The 19,886-nt window shown below is 39.8% G+C and overlaps 1 protein-coding gene across 4 annotated transcripts in view; it reads right to left on the bottom strand.

Moving 5' to 3' along the window:
• Nucleotides 1-1,725: 1,725 nt before the first annotated feature.
• The window catches only part of LOC141401101 (band 7 protein AGAP004871-like), an 85,653-nt gene continuing 67,492 nt past the window's right edge, over nt 1,726-19,886 (bottom strand). For all 4 annotated transcript variants that reach the window (XM_073980942.1, XM_073980941.1, XM_073980943.1 and 1 more), the window contains 5 exons: nt 13,037-13,119; nt 12,637-12,840; nt 2,549-2,604; nt 2,271-2,451; nt 1,726-2,169 (listed from right to left, as the gene is read on the bottom strand). In XM_073980942.1, the coding sequence (XP_073837043.1) occupies nt 2,011-2,169; nt 2,271-2,451; nt 2,549-2,604; nt 12,637-12,840; nt 13,037-13,119 (683 nt within the window). In that variant the 3' untranslated portion in view covers nt 1,726-2,010. The remainder of the gene's footprint in view (nt 2,170-2,270; nt 2,452-2,548; nt 2,605-12,636; nt 12,841-13,036; nt 13,120-19,886) is intronic.

Here is a 19,886-nt window from a genome sequence, read left to right as displayed (position 1 = left end):
CCGTTTCTACAGAGTTCGTATATTATAGAAAGATGTTTATTGAGATCTGAGGTACATTTTTGTAGTTGGATGTTTGCTTCAAATTTGATGGGTTTGATAGCTGTATAACAAAACTTGAGAAAAAATTTTAAAAGAAATTTTACCATGGCGATTTTGACCTTGCCGACGAAGTTTGATGGATTACATGTGTTCACAATTTTTGTTCTTTAAGACAAGAGCTACAACTTTGCCTCTGAGATAAATTCAAATTTCCTAACGGTTTGGAAGATATAGTCCTGACTAAATAACCCTTTTTACATCAAAGCCTCAAACCTTTGGAGGCCTATAACCGCGAATGTTGATGAGATAGGGAAAAACGGCGAGACATGTGTCTTCTCATTTTTAGTGTTCTATTACACTGTGGAGTCAGAATATGGTTAATAAAACATGACTCAAAAAATTACACACAGTGATATGGACTATATCGGTCCCTTCGAGTACCTCCTACATAAAATTTGGGAATAGTGCAGTTTGAGGACCATTCTCGTATATATTTGCATTTTTAGAAGAAGGTTCTTTTACGGTACCTATTACAACGGTACAATTTTTCCGGAGTAAATCCATACTTCCTGATATAATGGCCCAAAATTTCCAAAAAATAATTCTCAAACTTTTTCAAAAATCAGAAGTTAGCTTATTACAATTGATTTGGTGTAGCCTTACATTACGATACCTACAAAATACAAAATATATGTATATATTTTTTATACGGCATAAATATTGTGTTTGTTTCTTTTTTGTTCAGATGCTGAGAGTATATCACCGTTAGCGGAGCTGACTTATACTATCTTACTTGGTGTGTAATTGAATATGAATAATTTTGGGATTTATAAATTTGTTTGCATGCAAACTATTTGAATTTCTATTCATTATTAGTTATTTCTATCGGTATAAAATATGTATATAACCACAATGAACTATTGTCGGATTCCCTGAAAATCACAAAACTGCGTGCATTACCAAGCATATGTGAGTACAATAAATCTTCAATAAACCCACAATCAATGTGAATTTTCCAATTTTGGAATATTGTTTAGATGTTTATAATTTATATAATTGTTCCACAAATATCCCAGTAGGGACAAGGGATCTTATACCAATGGATTCATGTTATGTTATTGATATGTGACGTATTTTTTTGTAGAGAAGTTTTTCATGGCTGAAATACTCAGGAAATATCGGCAGCATTACAAAGGGGTATTATGCCACCGTTGAAAATTTGATGTGGCCAGGTCTGGGAATCATACCCGGACATTCTAAGTGCAAAGTGGTTGCACATAGCTAATTCCTAGAGGTTGTGGTGTAGAGCCTTTGCTTACTTGTTTTTTTAGGAAAAATGTGTTTCAATTCACTTATGCTGAAGGTATCGGCAAAGCCGATTGATGCTTTTTTAATTGTTATTAACAAACTTGATGTCCACATTTGTATACCCTACACCACGCTGTGCTAAGAGGTATTGTGTCTTCGTGCATTTCTATGAAATATGCAAAAGTAAAGGAGAAAGAGCCATGGTTACTTTTTTATGTTTTACATAGCATCACATTCAGGATCGATTTATAAATGTCCGTCCGTCTGTCCATGTATTTCTGTTATCAAAGTACAGGTTACATTTATTATCATATTCGGGTGAAAATTGAGACAAACGCTACTCTTTTTGGTGAGGATCGGTTCAGAAAAATAAATTGATTTTATTTTTAGTAAACATAAAATACCAAATTTATTAAGACACATTTTTTGAAATCTTTAAGATGAACTTATTTCTTAACTTAGAATATATAATAAAATTATTTCGTAAAATGTTTCACGAATTATTTAAAATATCATATTTATTCCCTGTTTCTTCGATTTCTATTTAATTTTGCAACACACATATTTCGACAAAAAAACAAAAACGAAATTCAAAAACGATTTTCCAACATCATTGGCTTATGCAGCTGCGGGTATTGTTTTCCATTCTTCCGTTTTATTCATTCATTGCTGTTGTTGTTGTTGTTGTGAATTCATTGTTATGACATCCGCCATGGCAGCCAAAGCTTTAGCCTCACTATTCTTCATGAAATAAGTCAACATGTCTATGGGCAACGGGAACACAATAGTTGAATTCTTTTCAGCCGAAATCGTGTTCAGTGTCTGCAACAACAAAATACAAAACAATAGCCATTGATTATTGATGATGAGGAGTCATGATTCAACGTGATTTTTTGTTATATGTATATTTGCTGTTCACTTACCTGTAGATAACGTAATTGCAAAGCGGCCGGTGAATTGCCAATTACTTCGGAAGCTTCGCGTAAAGCGTGCGATGCCTTTTGTTCACCCTCGGCGGCAATAACTTTTGCACGCGCTTCACGTGCTGCCTCTGCTTCGGCGGCCATGGCACGTTGCAATTGTACGGGTAGGCGTACATCTTTGCTAAAATTATGCCATAGGTCAAAATGGTCAATAATAAAAAAGAGAAAAATGAAAAGTTAGTTGGAAAATTGCATATTATGTGATTGGCTAAACTTACATTTCGACACGTTCTACTTTAATGCCCCAGGCATCGGTGGCTTCATCCAATTGTACCTTAAAATGGAAAATAGTTGTTAAAGAATCATGGAATGGATGTAAATAAGGAACACCGAACAAAATTAAATAAAACAAATAAAAAGAGTCGTTAGGGCGAACCTTTTATACCCTCCACCATAAAATATTCCGAACTAAAATGGAATATTAAGTTTCCTTTACTGTACACAATGGGTGACGCAGGGGATGGAAGATAGCAAGGAACGGTCCTGACCGGCTTTAACATGGCAAAGCCCAGGATTTATCTTTGTCCCTCTTTCATCTCAAGTGGACACTGACCTTCCCCGTGGTGTCACCTGGGGAGCTGTCTTTAACACCCGTTAAAGGTAGAGAGCTAAAATGTACCGCGCGTTCACTCATAAGAACGTTAAAAACTTGGGTTTGGGCGTCGGGAGGGTTACTAACTCCTCTAGAAAAAAACAGCCTACTATGAAAAAACGAAAGAAAAGAAAAACAACCCCCTCTAAAGTTGACGAACCACGCAAACGTTTTACGGACCATGATCAGCGAATCTGAACCTTGAATGTTCGCACTCTTCATAGAGAAGGTGCAGTTTACGCATTGGCAGATGTACTTGGAAAGTACAAGGCCGATATTACTGCCATACAGGAAATACGATGGATTGGGAAAGGCGTCACAACAACACCTAAAGGTGACGCACTGTATTACAGCTGCCATGACACAAAGCATGAGTTTGGTTGCGGATTTGTCTGGTCTCCAGCTTCACCCCAGTGAATAAAAGACTCGTTGCAATTCGATTAAAAGCTAAATTCTTCAACATCAGCTTTATTTGCGCTCATGCTCTCACTGAAGACAAGGACGAACAGAACGAGCGCTTAGAAGAAACTTATGACCGTTGCCCTGCCCATGGCATTAAAAATATTCTAGGCGAGTTGAATGCCAAATTTGGAAAGGAGAATATCTTTGGCCCAACAGTCGGGAAATTCAGTCTCCACAGTGAAACATCTGACAATGGTTTGAGGCTGATAGACTTTGCAGCTGCAAGAAACATGGTAGTTAGCAGTGCCAGATTTAAGCATATCAATTCATTCAATTCATAAGGGCACCTGGCTGTCGCCAGATCAAAGAACAAGCAATCAAATTGATCACGTTGTGATGGATGGAAGACATGCATCAAGCGTGTTGGATGTACGATCGTTCCGAGGTGCAAGCATAGACTCGGACCTCTACCTTGTTGCAGCAAAGGTACGTACCAGAATAAACGTAGCAAACAAAGTGCGAACAGACACAACACGGAAGTTGGACATCGGTAAGCTGCAATCACAACAGATAGCCACAGAATATTCCACTCAAGTGGCCCAACTGCATAATCAAAGCACTCCTCATCCCGATAACGTATTAGGACAATGGCAAAACATTGCCCACTCCATGCAAACAGCCGCAAAATCAGTACTTGGTTACCAGAGACCTCCACCAAGGAATTCATGGTATGACCAGGAGTGTCGTGCTGCTACCGAAGAGAAAAATGCGGCATATAGGACTACTTTACAATCAGTAGCAACGCGTAGCGCACGAGAGAGGTATCGGGAGAGAGATGGAAAAGCGGGAGTATGAACAAATCGAGATGCACAGGAGACAGAACGAAGTCCGACAATTCTACCAAAGAGTGAAACATCAAACTGATGGCTTTGGAACTGACACATCCTCCTGTAGATACCAGCAAGGTAATCTGGTAACTGATAGAGATAGTGTGCTAAGGATATGGAAAGAGCGTTTTTCCAAACTGTTGGTATCCCCTAGTAGCGAAGTCGACGACGATACCACAGATCCAATCCAACCAGATGGTATTGAATGTATATCACCCGGCCAAGATGAGATAAAGACAGCAATAAACCGGCTGAAGAATAATAAGGCAGCATGAGCTAATGGCCTACCAGCCGAGCTGTTTAAAACCGGAGGCGACATGCTGATAAGGTGTATGCATCAGCTAGTTAGCTCCAGCTGGCAGGAAGAACGCGTACAAGACAACTGGAATCTGAGCATGCTGTGTCCCGTCCATAAGAAAGGAGATAAGGATTTATGCTCCAACTATAGGGGCATAAGTCTTCTCCCTATCGCCTACAAGATAGTGTCAGTAATATTGTGCGAACGACTAAAGCCCATGGTCAACGAAATAATTGCACCATACCAATGCGGCTTTAGACTTGGCAAGTTCACCATTGACCAGATATTTACCCTGCTGCAAATCCTGGAGAAGACTCAAGAGGTGCAGATCGACACCTACCACCTTTTTGTCGATTATAAAGCAGCCTTCGACAGACCGCTACGTTCAAAGGTATTCCAAGCAATGTCTGAATTTGGTATCGCCACAAAGCTCATTCGGCTTTGTAAAATGACTCTAACTGGCACAAGAGTTAAAATAGGAAAGAACCTCTCCGAAGAGTTTTGTACCAAAAGAGGTTTCTGGCAAGGAGAAAGCCTTTCGTGTGATCTTTTCAAAATCCTGTTAGAAACGGTTATACGAGAGTCAAACGTCAAAAGAAGTGGACCCATCTACACCTATAGCCACCTGTTACTTGCTTATGCTGATGATGTGTACATAATGGGATGATCAGTAAAAGAACTATCGGATACCTTTATGAATGTCGAATGAGAATCTGCTAAAGTGGGTCTGGCGGTAAACGGCGAGAAGACGACGCGCAATGCGTCCATTGAGATCGGACCAACTATTGAAATTGCTTCCTATAATTCTTCGAAAGATCTACGGACCAATCTGCGTTGAACCACGAGCTATATCAGCTATACAAACACATGAATATAGTTAAACGTATCGAGATGCAGCGATTGCGTTGGCTAGGCCATATCATAAGAATGTGCGATAATGAACCCGCTAAAAAGGCGTATAAATTCGGGCCACATGGCGGTGCACGCAGAATTGGCAGGCAAAAGAATAGATGGCGCAAACAAGTTCATGAAGAGATGATACGGCGCGGTATTCCAGAAAGCGAAGCACTAAACAGAGAGAATTGGAGATATTTTCTTAGTTTGGTATATGGAACAAATATTCTGTAATGGGCCAGCTAAGTAAGTAAGTTACTGTACACAATTTTAGGTCGAAGTTTCCCACCTTGTATATTTCAAATGCCTAAATCAGGCCAAAACATGTATCTAAAAATATCTTCAATTGGGCGGTACCTTTATATGGGGGATATATCAAAGTGTAGATCTATGTTCACAATTTTTGGCGGCGAAGTTTTCTGACCAATAAGAACTTCAAATTACATACAGTTTAGTCAACAAATGCAGCTAAATTCGTCAAAGCATCGGAAACCGGGAGGTACTAAACCTCTCTAACCCTTTAAATATCCAAAATCGAGAAGAATTGTTATATGGGTGTTATACGGATTTTTGGTGGAGAATTTTCGTGACTGCTTGGAACGTCCGAAGTCGATATTACAGGTAGTTCAATAAGAAAAATGCAACCAAAAACCCTAAAAATACCGCAAATCGGGGGCGGTACCAAAGCAAATATGGGGGCTAAACCAAAACATGGACCTGTGTTGACAATTTAAGATGGACAATATTCGTGGCTGCAGGGAACCTACATGTGAAATTTCGGGTAATTCAGTCAATAATGTTGCAAAAATCTTTAAAATACCGAAAATCGATAGGTACAGTTATATTATGGCTATACCTAAATATGGGCCTATGCTTAAAATTTTTAGTGCGGTTTAAAATTGTAGCTAAAATACTTAAAATCGGGAGGTATTGATATATGAAACCTCTACGTAAACGTGGACCTATTTTGAAAAATTTTTGGGGAGAAGTTATGTGACCCCTAAGAAACTCTAATATCAAATTACAGTTGGTTCGGTTCAAAATAGTAGCTAACATCCTCAAAATACCGACAATCGGGCGTATCGTTATATGGGGGGCTATACGTAAACATGGGCATATGTTGAACATGTTTGGCGGAGAAGTGTTGTGACCCCTAAGAAAGTCAGATGTTAAATTACAGCTAGTTCGGTTAAAACTTGTAGCTAAAATCCTTAAAATAACGAAAATCGGGAGGTTTCATTATATGGGGGTTTTTGCTAAACATGGACCTATATTGACAATTTTTGGTTGAGAAGTGTTGTGACTCCTATGAAAGTCAAATGTCTAAATACAGCTAGTTCGGTTAAAAGTTGGAACTAAAATCCTCAATCGGAAGGTACCATTTTATGGGGGCTATACCTTAAAATGGGCATATGTCGAAATTTTTTGGTGCAGAAGTGTTGTGACCCCTGAGAGCCTCAAATGTCAAATAAGACGCAGTTCGGTTAAACATTTTATCTAAAATCCTCAAAATACCGAAACTCGGGAGGTGCCGTTATATGGCGGCTATACCTAAACATGGGCATATGTTGAAAAATGTTTGGTGCAGACGTGTTGTAACCCCTGAGAATATTAAATGTCAATTTACACCCACTTCGGTTGTAGCTAAAATCCTCAAAATACCGAAAATCAGAAAGTACAGTTCTATGGGGGCTATATGAGACGTGGACCTGTATCGAAAAATTTGCAAAGTCGAAAGTTTTATACTCGCATCGAAGACTCCATGGCAGTTTCAGTTATTATCGAAAATCGGGAGGTACCCTTCTATGGGGGCTATATGACAACGTGGACATTAGAGTGGTTTTAAATTTATTTTTATGCGGCACACTCCTAAATTGTTTGGTTTTGTTAAAAATTAAGATTGCTAAAGTTTGAGCTCAATCGGAATATGTTAACACGTGCCACTGGGGCCTCAAATTTTCCATGGGCCCTTTATACAGCTAATATTTAAATCTGACCCGATTTTCAAAATTGTTTGTAGGATTACTTGTTTAGCCACTACAAAGAACTGGTAAATTGTTTTTATCGATTGGACAATTAATGTGGTCTGTAGAGCGATTTCTTTAAAATCTGTATGGGGCCAAAGGCGAATTTGTATGGGACCAAAGGCGAACTTTCACAAAATCACAAATCACCACATTTATTGTCCAATCGATGAAAACAGTTTACCAGTTCTTTGTAGTGGCTAAACAAGTAATCCTACAAAAAATTTTGAAAATCGGGTCAGATTTTAATATTAGCTATATAAAGGGCCAATAGAAACTTTGAGGCCCCAGTGGCACGTGTAGAGTTTCTGGTCGGGAATTCCTGGCCCGGGATTTCCCGGGAATTCCCGAAATTTTTTGAACGGGATTTCCCGGGAATTTTTTTGAAATTCCCGGGAATACGGGAATACGTTATATACGTTATATGTCGATATAACCATGTCCGTCTATAACCGCCCCTCTGTTGAAATCAACATACTGCTCGCAATATTTTGAAGGTTGTGGCCTCAATATTCCTCCGAAATGCCTGAAATTTGATATTTAATCTTCGTTGGTGGTATAAAACTTTCGCCCAGAAATTTATCGGAACAGGTCCACGCCTTAATATAGCCCCCATAGAACGGTAACTCCCGATTTTCGGTATTTTGAAAGTTGTGGCCTCAATATTCCTCCGAAATGGTTGAAATTTGGTATTTAGTCTTCATTTGTGGTATAAAACTGTCCATTTGAAATTTGCCGGTATACGTCCACGCCTTTATATAGCCCCCATAGAACGCTACCTTTCGATTTTCGGTATTTTGAAGGTTATGGCAACAATAATCCATTGAAGTGGCTGAAATTTGGTATTTAGTCTTCGTTGGGGGTATTTGGGTTTCCCTTCCAACTTTGTCGGTATAGGTCCACGTCTTCCTATATCCCCCATGAAAGCACACCTCTTGATTTTTTGGTATTTTTTAGGTTTAAGCCACATTATCTTACTGAAATATTGGATTTTGTCTTCTTCATAAACGAAAGGAAACTAATTGTTCCATTTTACTTCAATACAATTCGTGGTGGAAGGTATAAGAAGTTCGGCCAAGCCGAACTTGACGCCGTTCTTACTTGTTTGCCTTATAGTTATTTAATGTTCGCAATATAGTGGAGTCGCGATAATTCGTGCCCCGATTATTCGTAATTGCGGATCCATTGTAAAAATCGCGGTAATTCGTATAAAATATATACATTCGTGTTTTTCTCTGGAATTCGAACCTCACATAATTCTATATTTTTAGTTGATTACGGCAAAGAATAGGAGCATTCTGAACTTGTTGAAACCATTTCCTTGTTGTGATGGCGTTCTTGAAGGATTTGCTAAGATATAAAAGCTGTCATCTATTTATTGTTGTAACAGTGTTTTATTATTATGTTTGTATGTTCGTTCTCCTATTCAATCTGGCTCTGGGTCTATCTCCAGTTCCAGGAAGTTGGCTACTTTGATGGGATGTAACCACAGATCCACTGGAGTCAGATGAGTAGGCTTGGCGGGGCAGTTTAATAGGTGCTTAGTATCGTGCGAGCCCATGCCACATCCTGGGCAGATGTCTTGCACGGTGCGATCGATTCCCGCCCAATAGGAATTTAGGCGACTGCAATATCCCGAGCGTAATTGAGCCAAAACTACTCTGGTTTGTCGTGGCAGCTGACGCTCTTCAGCTGCGATAGATGGGGGATGTCCTCCGATGACTGCATTCACACAATAATTGCTTATGGTCCTAGCAACTGTGTGCGTGTGAATGCTGTTCAAACCCTCCTGATATGCCTGTTGATCTAGAGGTTCTCTCCTATATTGTTGGACCGTCGTCTCTAGAGCATGAATATCCTTCTTGATATGCCTGAGTGTATCGGTGGCCAGCAGATGGTGATTGGGATGACTCTCACGGTAACACCCCAGCAAGTACTGTAACGATAGCATTTCATTATGTTGTCGCACTGGAAGAATCTTTGCCTCCTCATGAAGATGGTCCAATGCAGATTTGAGGAGGCACATTGTTGCTGTTCTCAGGGCGGCGTTCTGGCAAATTTGAATCTTATCCCACTGCGTGTCACATAAATTCGGGGACCAAACTGGCGCCGCAAAGCTTACACCAGACCGACCTATAGCTTTATACGTGGTCAAGAAGGTTTCTTTATCTGCACCCCAAGTGCTGCCGGCTAGGGCCTTAAGGACCTTGTTCCACATTTCAGTTTATGGCAGATAGCTGTGGCGTGCGCGGACGACGTGAAAGAGGTGTCGAATGTGACCCCTAGAATTTTGGGGGCAGTTTGTGGTCAAAATGCTGTTACCATCGACCCTGATATTCAACTCTCTTCTATACTGCGCCGTCCGTGTGGTGAACAGAGTGGCCGTCGATTTAGTGGCGGATATCTGCATATTCCTCGCGTGGAAAAAGGTGGTAAGATCGGTTAAATAGGAGTTCAGTCTGTGATCTATTCGAATTGTTGTATTCTCCAAAATTATTGCATGCAATACTAAAAACTGTATAATGTATAAATGGCAAATGGAGTATATTAGGATTGGAAGCCAGTAATAACTATGGTATAAATGTTCATATAAGTACGCCTTCAATCATTGGTGCCATCGTGTTGCAATTGTGAAGTCGTGTACTCAAAAGGACAGCCGTATAAAAATTCGCTATAAACGGATTTGTTCTATGATGGTTGATAGTGCGAAACATATATTTTATATAACCTCCGCAAATTAGTCAGGAATAATTTGATTTTTATCGCATATATATAGATATTCTTGAACGTCTTTTAAGATGTTTGCAATTGCTTTTTGACCCTTTTGTAGTTTACCCTTAATATTGGTCCAAAGAGATAACTAACGACGCAACTAAACATAAAGGGAGTAAGTACTTCATGTTTGCTTACTCTCTGTCACGTCTATGCCCCACGGATTCGATTTCTCATAGTCCCGGGAATTCCCGATCTCCCGGGAATGAAAAAAAGTCGGGAATTCCCAAACTCTAGGCACGTGTTAACATATTCCGATTGAGCTCAAACTTTAGCAATCTTAATTTTTAACAAAACTAAACATTTAAAAAAAAAATTCGACATCGATTTTTTCCCTTTGAGTTAAAACCAGTCTAGTGGACATAAATCGACAAATCTCGGGTTGACAATTTTATACCCAGAACAAAGACTAAATACAAAATTTCAGCCATTTTCCGTGGGATTTTGAGGCAGCAACCTTCAAAATACCAAAAATCGGGATGTATGAGTTCTATATGGGCTATATGAGACCGGACAAGTAAAAAAGTATCAGTCGACTTGGCCGACAGAGATATACCCTCAGTCTCAGATCTAAAGAAAATAAGTAAAACACAATACTTCTGACGTCTATATAATACGATGTACAACGTTTGGACCAAATCGATTTCTCCCTTCGAGGGTTATCTTACGTACTACCCAGTTTAGTTGGTGTCGCCAGGATTTTTGAGGCTTTTGGACAATTATATCAAGAAGTAAGGACTTGCCCCAAAAAAAAAAAAACATGTACCATCGTAATGGGGGCAGCGAATACAAGTTGCTAAATAAAAAAAACGATTCGAGATGTCCTAAACTGAACATCTCCTAATTCTGTGTGGGAGGTACCCGAAGGAGTTGACCTATAGAGTCCATGGTAGAAATATCACGACGTGCAAAGTATGGACTAAATCGGTTTCTCCCTTCAAGAAATATCGTGTGCAGAATTTTACCGAACATTTTTGAACTTTTGTAGGGAGGTACAAGGTGGCGCAAAAGTAATCCTCCTATCAGAAAATGCTCTACATTTTGCGATTGACCCCAAATGTCAGTTCTGTTTTGACATTTATGTAGTAAACACATGCGAAATACACGTTAACAAACAATGTTACGCTACACTGCTCTAGAACGCGGAATATTGGTGACTATTTATTTGACCAATAATCGGTCGGTGACTTTGGCACAACGTGAGTTTCGTCGCAGATTTCCTGGCCGTCGAACTTTTGGGGCTTTTTGAAGTCGCGGGTTTATTTCAACAAGCCTCAGATTCTTTCAGCTCTTAAAGACAATATCCATCAAGAATGTGAGGACCTATCGCCGGAAGTTTTGGCCAAAGTGATGGAAAATTCCATAAAAAGGGCTCAAACGGCAATAAACTGTGGTAGCGGCTATTTATCTGACATCATATTCTCGACTTGATGTAAAAAAAATAATAGACCAAATAAAAATAATCCACAATAAGAATCAAAGTTTTCATTTTTTTTTTAACTACAGCCAAAAAACATCGGAAGTTTACTTTTGCGCCAGCTGTTACCTGAAGGAGTGGACCTATATTGCTCATCTTCGAACTTAAACTAAGTTAGTAATATTTTACTAACACCAAATAGGTTCATCATGGCTAAATCGACTCCAAATTGTCTGAAACGGCTTTTGTCCAAATATACTTGGGGTCTAAAACCATTATTTCGATAAGGCACATTTTCTAGTTAGCATAAATGCTGAGGGTATAAAATATATATACCGACACATTTCAGGTTGAACGTTTTATACCCATAATGAAGACTAAATGCCGTTTCGGCGCGATATTGAGGCAACAACTTTCAAAACACTGGGAGGTAGCGTTTCATGGGGGTTATATCATAACGGACCCATTTTCACTACCAAACATTCTAGGAGTAATAGAAATGTCTTTACCAAAATATGAAGCTCTATCTTGAGTTCAACAGACGGACGAATAGACGTACATGGTTATATCGACTGTGAGTTTAATGCTGATCAATTATTTTTAAACTATCGATATGCAATGGCAAATTTAATTGTACCCTCCATATAAGGTTGGAGGGTATAAAAAGCAAGGATTGGCGGGAATATTAAGCCGAATAGATGCCAAATATTACAAAACGGATACATTGGTCCTCTTTATTTAGGTTACCCCCGGACGTAATCTTTCAAAACGCCGATACACGTGTCTTCTATTTTTTGCCGATTTAAGTTGTAATTATATTTTGGAACCCGGCGCGTTCAATGTTCTATACAAACTTTTTTGCAGCATTTACCCAAAAAGAACTACAAACTAAAACTTTAATTCATAGCTTTGCAACTTTATGAACATCAGACTTAAGCTAAAAATAACTGTTTTGATTGTTATACAGAGTTCCAAAGTGTTTTCCTTCTTTGTTTTTCTTTCCTCTTTCACATAACAAACCTGCATTGTCTCCGATATGGTCATGCGTTCGCTGAGTATTTCATGCAAATGACGCGTGCCCATGGTATTGCGTAATGTTGTTTGTGCCAAAAGTCTGGTCGAATGATGGGCATTCTCCACATTGGCCACAGATACGGTGGCGTTCGATACACGATAGTAGACCACAGCATCGACAGACACTGTAACGCTGTCCTTTGTTAAGACCTGCAAAACAAACAACAAACACAACGCAATGATTAACAATGGCCCGAGACAAGAGGAACAGGAAGTGGAAGTGCCATCAAGGACAATAAGAATGGAATGGCGGACTTATTCCGCAATGGCAGTTGAATTTTTAAAGAGATTTTGCCAAAAATGATTTAAGGCGATGTTGTGTGGCGATGCTTAATGTATTGCCTACCTCCTGCGGTGGGACATCGTAGGTGCGTGTTCGCAAATCTACACGAGCATAGGTATCAATGCATGGTAGGATAAAGAAAATACCTGAAAGAAATGAAAAACAACAGAATTAGAAGCTGCTGATAACGGTGGTGGTGGTGGTGTTCAAATGGAAATGAGAACGTGGAATTTGAATGAATGAATGACAATGAGTGGGAATGGGCGGGAATTAGTGTTTAAATGTAGATTTTCTAGAATCAATGTTTAAAGTTTGGATTGAATATATTGAGATTTTGACACACAAACTTGGTGAAGAAGAAAATTCTACCCTTAAAAAAAAATTTTATAAAATTTTCAAAGGCCTCTGGAAACTACTCTCCCGAGCTCAAATCGGCAGATATAGTAAAAATTTGCTAGAGGGTCTTCTAGAGACCAAATTGTGCCCAAGTATGCATGTGTTTGTATGTAAGAGTAGTAGAATAAGGTATCACACCCCGGGTAACCTACCCCTCCGTCTTAACCGAATTGGTCCAAACTTTGGCTTTCGTAATATTTTGTTCAAACTTGTACCCTAGACCAGCATCAGGCAAAAAAAAAGAACAACCATCATTTAGTCTTCACTCAGAAGACAATGAAGAACGTTGTGCCGTTGCTTTTTTCAATGATTTTTAATTTTATACCCTAGACAGACGGCAACGTTAATTTGCATTATGGCGTTTATTTAATTTTAACCTGACAGACGACAGTTTCTGCATTTACGAATCAGATGTTTGCTGGTAAACAAATGTTTTGTTGTTGTTTGCAATGCAAATTGTGTATCTGGGCATGAATATGCTCTCTCTCCTACATGAATATGGACTCTCTTTTACAGCATTGCCATATTGAAATACCTAAATTCAGTTTAAATTCCCTTTGATTTTGTACATTAAGAATGTGGATAATGCATGAATTAATTTGAATTAAGGCAGTTAATGTAAATTCACGGTGCCGTCTGTCTAGGGCAGTGATGACCACACGTACACTGTAAACACATTTGTTCGGTTAGGGCATTGTTTTCGTTTCCACTCACACTAGCGCAAGTTATAATCTACAAATGTGTGATTTTGGCCATCACTGGTCTAGGGTATTAGCAATGCATTAACCCACACGATGTTTGTGGAGAGAGCGAAATTTACGCTGTCGATGTCGTATGCGTGTGACCGCAAATAATTCATTTGTTTTGGTGCCGATACCTGCCCTAGACAGACGGCAGCGTTAGTTTGCATTAACTGCCTTAATTCAAATTAATTCGTGCATTCTTAATGCACAAACATTCGACATTCTTAATGCACAAAATCAGGGTATTTCAATGTGGCAATACCGTAAAAGAGAACCCATATGCATATGAGGGAGAGAGCATATTCATGCTCTGAGACACACAAAAAAAAAACAAAAATACAGTGCAAACAACAACAAAACAGCAATCAGCTGTTTCGCAAACTGTCGTCTGTCAGGGTAAAAATAAATCAGTGATGCTCAAATATTTCAGGCATTAGCCTCTCTGCAATTGTCTTGAAACAGCAGATGAGAATGAATAGAGGGTGTGTTGTTGTTGTACACCCTTTTACGTATGTATATGGGCGAGCATAGCTGAATTAAATGCAGAACTTAATGCAAATTAACTCTGCCGTCTGTCTTGTGTATTAATTCAAGTTCGAAGATCGGCAATATCGGCCCACTTCCTCCGGTACCTCCCCAACAAAAGTTCAAAACTTTCCGCAAAAATTATGCGCACGATAACTCTCGAAGGAACCGAGCACTTTGGTCCATAATTTTCACATCGTACTATTTCTAGCAAACATAGATCAGATTCGAATATCGATCCACTCCTTCGGGTACCTCCCTCAAAATTTCGGAAAAATGCAGTTTAAGACCTCCTCTAAAATCATTTTGATTTTTTTATTAAATACTTGAATTCGCAGCCCCCATTACGACGTTACAAGTTTTTTCAGGGGCAAGTCCATACATTCTGAAAAAATGGTTCGAAAGCTGTAAGCTACGGCACCATGTATAGTGGATGTAGCGCATGTTAACTCTCGAAGGGATAAACCGATTCGGCCCAAAATTTGGAAGTCGTAATATTTTGGGCAAACTTAAATTAAGTTCTAAGATGGACCATATCGGTCCACACCTTCGAGTACCTCCCCCACAAAAGTTTAAAACTTTTCGCAAAAATGGTGCGCACGATAACTTCCGAAGGCTGAAACCGATTTGGTCCATACTTTGCACATCGTAATATTTCTACCAGACATAGATAATGTTCGAATATGGACCATGTTCACTCCTTCGGCTACCTCCCGTCCAAAAATTTCGGAAAAGTGTTGTTTAAGACCTCAAGTCCATACTTTCTGAGAAAATGGTTCGATAGCGAAAAAAACCCTCTATGGCACCACGTATAGTGGATCTAGCGCACGTTAACTATCGAACGGATAAACCGATTCGGTCCAAAGTTTGGAAGCAGTAATATTTTGCGCAAACTTAAATCAAATTCTAAGATGGGCCATATCGGTCCACACCCTAGGTTAGGTCCCCCACAAAACTTCAAAAATTTCCACAAATATCGTAATCGTAATGTTTCCAAGTTCGGTCCACTCCTTCGGATACTTCCCGCACAAAATTTCGGAACAGTACCGTTTAAGAACTCCTCTCGAATGGTTTTGATTTTCCTTCAACAGGTTGCACTCAAAGCCCATATTACGGTGGTACACGTTTTTTGAGCGGCAAGTCCACACTTCTTAAGAATATGACCCGAAGGCTGTAAAAACCCCCATACGACTAGCGTGCGTAGTTGCTGCACCAGTCACCGAAACGCACCGCACGACAACTCTCGAACCGAATACTGCGTCGGTCCACACTTTGCATATCGTAATATTTCTTCGAACATTAGATGAAATTCGAAGGTTGTGCTTATAGGTCCACTCATTCCGGTACCTCCCCTCCGAAAGTTCAAAAATATTCGCTAAAATGGTAAGCACGATATCTCATATTTTGTCCAAACATAGTTTATATTCCCGAGGGTTTTTGTCAGTTCTCCTATCGGGCGGTCCAATACTTATTACATGGTGGGTCTGAGGCAGAGTGGTGGGATAATCCACCTATGGAAACCTTGAGTTTCTCGCGGACAAAAAACTGACTACGGGGCGTTCCCCTATAACAAAATGGAAGGAGGAAAAAAAGAATAAATATGGAAGGAGGAAAAAAAGTATAAAAAAGTTACGTTGCAGGGCCTAATAAACCCACAACCGGCGGGGACTAGTGATCTGCCTACGAGTCAACATCACCGTTTTGGAAATCCCCATAAAAGAGGAAGTCCACAAGATGGTGGAGGAAGCGAGCGAGAGTATCGCGAAGCTAACTGCGAAACGAGTACAGTGGTCAGAGGCTCAAGGAAAGGAATATTGTCAGTCAGACATATACCCTCAGTCAATGTGAAGTGAAACTCTCACCTACGAACAGATCGAATGTATTTAAGGTCTCTTCATAATTTTGTGGACATTTTGGACATTTGAACTTGCCGACAAAAATGTGGATTATGATTTAACTGCCCTTAGACACAAATGTTGAACCTATGTGGGGGAGGTAACCTTAGGGAGGACCGATATGGGATTTTTACACCTTTCGGGCTGTTTTCTTAAGAAATATGGACTTGCCCCGGAAAAAACTTTTACCGTCGTAATGGAGGTAGCGAATTCAAATCGCTTCAACAGAAATCAAAGTGATTCGAGAGCAGGTCTTAAAGTGAACTTATCCGAAATTGTGTGTGAGAGGTACCAGAAGGAGTAGACAAATATAGTCCATATTTAAACCTGATCTATATCTGGTAGATATATTAGGATGTGTAAAGTATGGATCAATTCGGCCACTCCCTTCAAGAGTTACCGTACGAACAATTTTTCCGAACATTTTTGAACTTTTGTGGGGGAGGTACCTGAAGGAGTGAACCGATATGGCTTATCTTCGAATTTAAACTATGTTTGGACAAAATATTACGAAGGCCAAATTTTGGACCGAATCGGCAGATCCGTTCGGGAGTTATCTTGCGCTCCATCCACTACACACGGTGTCATAGGGGTTTTTTGCAACTTTCATGCTATTTTCTCAGGAAGTATGGACTTGCCCCTAATGAAACTTGTACCGTCGTATGGGGGGCAGTGAATACAAGTTGCTAAAACAAAAATCAGAGCGATTCGAGAGATGGCCCTAAACTGAACTTTTCCGAAAATTTGTGTGGCAGATACCCGAAGAAGTGGACAGATTGAGTCCATATTGAAACCTTATCTAAGTCTGGTACACATTTCAGGATGTGCAAAGTATGGACCAAATCGGTTACTCCCTTCAAGAGTTATCGTGCGCACAAATTTTCCAAGCATTTTTGAACTTTTGTGTGGGAGGTACCGGAAGAAGGGGACCGATATAGCCCATCTTCGAACTTAAACTAAGTTTGGGCAAAATATTACGAAAGCCAAAATTTGAACCGAATAGGTTCATCCGCGCTTCAGCCAGCCAGACAGACGGACGGACATTGCTCAATCGACTCCAAATTGTCTGAAACACATTTCGTCCAAACATAATTGGGGTCTAAAACCATTATTTTGATGAGGCACATTTTGCCCGTATGAAAGTGTAGATACCCTCGTTAGCATAAATGCTGAGGGTATAAAAAGGAACAACTTCAAAGGTTACCACAGACACTCTCTCCACTTCTTCGGAAGCGGCGAAGAGGATAAGGTCTCCTGAGGAGCAGATTACCGCCAAACCCAATAATAAGAAAAAGGGCCTCCCACCTTCAAATGCCCAGGACAAACCTCATCAGGACCAACGCAGAGGAGACTGTCAAAATTATCCTTCAACTGAGATTGATGAGGCAATTCTGGACACGAAAAAGTGAGCGCGACGCCGGAATCTTCTGAAATGGCCGGGGACTCTGCAAAGAAGTCAAAGGCCGTCCAGAAGAGGAAGACGGACGCGGAAACCGGAACGGAGCCTCCATCGACTTACGCCAAGGCAGCCAAGAGGTACTACAGAGACGATCTGTGCTATGCATTAATCGATACCAGGTGGAAGGGCAATAGGCTCAAATGTTTAATCCTAGGTTGACACACTGACCATACAGAAGCGTAATTAGACCAATCCTAAAATACGATTCTGTGGTATGGTGGACAGCTACGGACAAAAAATGCAATGTGAAGATATTGCAAAAAGTCCAAAGAACATGTTGCTTAAGCTTTAGCGGGGCAATAAGGGCCACACCAACTAGGGCTTTAGAAACAATTTTGTTCGTACACCCAATAGAAAGGTATGAGGTAGCCATCGCAGCTAAAAGGCTAAAGTCAATGAGCGAGTGGATCGGTAGAGCCCACCAAACATACTAAAGGTCACAACGGGTGAATCTATAAACCAAATAGTATCAGACCGAACACATTAATAGACACCTGGGGCAACGAATGCACCTGCACAAAATAGGTTGTGCAGAAAACTGTGAATGTAGAGCAAGAGTAGAGGACGACGAAACGTTGCAACACTACCTCTGTCATTGCCAAGCTTTCACAAACCCGAGAACCCAGCCACTAGGGAGCGACGTAATACATTGACTCGGCCAATTTAGGACAATCAAGCTCAAAAATTTAAAAGACTAAGGGCCATTATTACATGTGTTCTTTTACTATCTGATGGATTTTAAAATGCAAAATAAACTAATTTGGAGGCATTAAAAATATAATTTTCCCATTGAAAGTTAATGATAAGAAACTCCTCCTTGAAATTCAATCATCACTTTTAACTTTATGTTAACCGGAACGCTATAAATCTATTCGGTAAATACAAACTATAACAAAAGAAGACTTATAATAATGGGGGTATGTCAATAGGACAGAAATCAAAATAATCAGGCCTTTAACTAATAAATTCTTATATTTTAGTATACAACCTCATCCCGACCCTAAATTAGAGTGCACAACAGGCCTCCGTATGGCTTAAGTGTATGTCCACTCGGACATGTGGTGATCTTGCATCACCCCTCTTTTCAACCTAACCTAATTTATGTTCAAAAGTGCTCCCCGTCCACTTCTTGGGGTACGACCCAAACACGTGTTCAACATTTTTGTTTAAGTTCGATTAATGGCCTGTTCGAGGATTCTTTGAAAGTTTTTACCGTTTTTTTCGTGCTGAGTCCGTGTTTCCTGATATAATGGTCTAAAAGCTCTAAATTATGTATATAGTGACCTACTGAAGAGTATTGACTCCACAAATCAGATCCATTTCCAAAATGTACTATGTCAATCCATTCTATTAGATACCTACCCCGCAAAACCTTTGAGCTTAAATCCAAATCCATGTTTTTGTTTGCAAGTTCTGAAACCCCCTAATTACATAAAAAGTGTTTCAGTTCACACAGGTTAAGATATAGCAGTCGGCAAAGCCGACTGTTACTTTCTTTACTTGTTTATTAATGACCTTCGCCCTTATAACATAAAAAATAATTTTATATGAACTTGCCATTACTAAAAAAATACAGCAAACAAATATTCTATTGATACCCTCATTAGAGTGGGGCGATTTGAACATCATCACGGGCGCCTGGAGTTTCTGATTCTTGGGATTGTACTGAGCAAAAAAGTCAACTAGACCCTATGTCTACGGTGAAAATCGAGCCCCCGGATTTTGACTTGAAGTGTTTTTTCAAGGATTTTTGGACATTTTGGCATATAACAACCAAACCACTGAGATTTTCGATCCAACACAAAGACAACAATTGTAGCCAAGACAGTAATAAAGAACTCTCTAGTACATCGCAAAAGCATTGGAACGCTCCTTCAGGTAGTTATGGCCTCGAG

The sequence above is a fragment of the Musca autumnalis genome, unplaced genomic scaffold (assembly GCF_047663935.1).
Source record: "Musca autumnalis isolate F117 unplaced genomic scaffold, ASM4766393v1 scaffold_4, whole genome shotgun sequence".
Classification (NCBI taxonomy): domain Eukaryota; kingdom Metazoa; phylum Arthropoda; class Insecta; order Diptera; family Muscidae; genus Musca; species Musca autumnalis.
The sequence above is the reverse complement of the archived record's forward strand: the minus strand, read 5'-3'. Positions and strand labels throughout refer to the sequence as shown.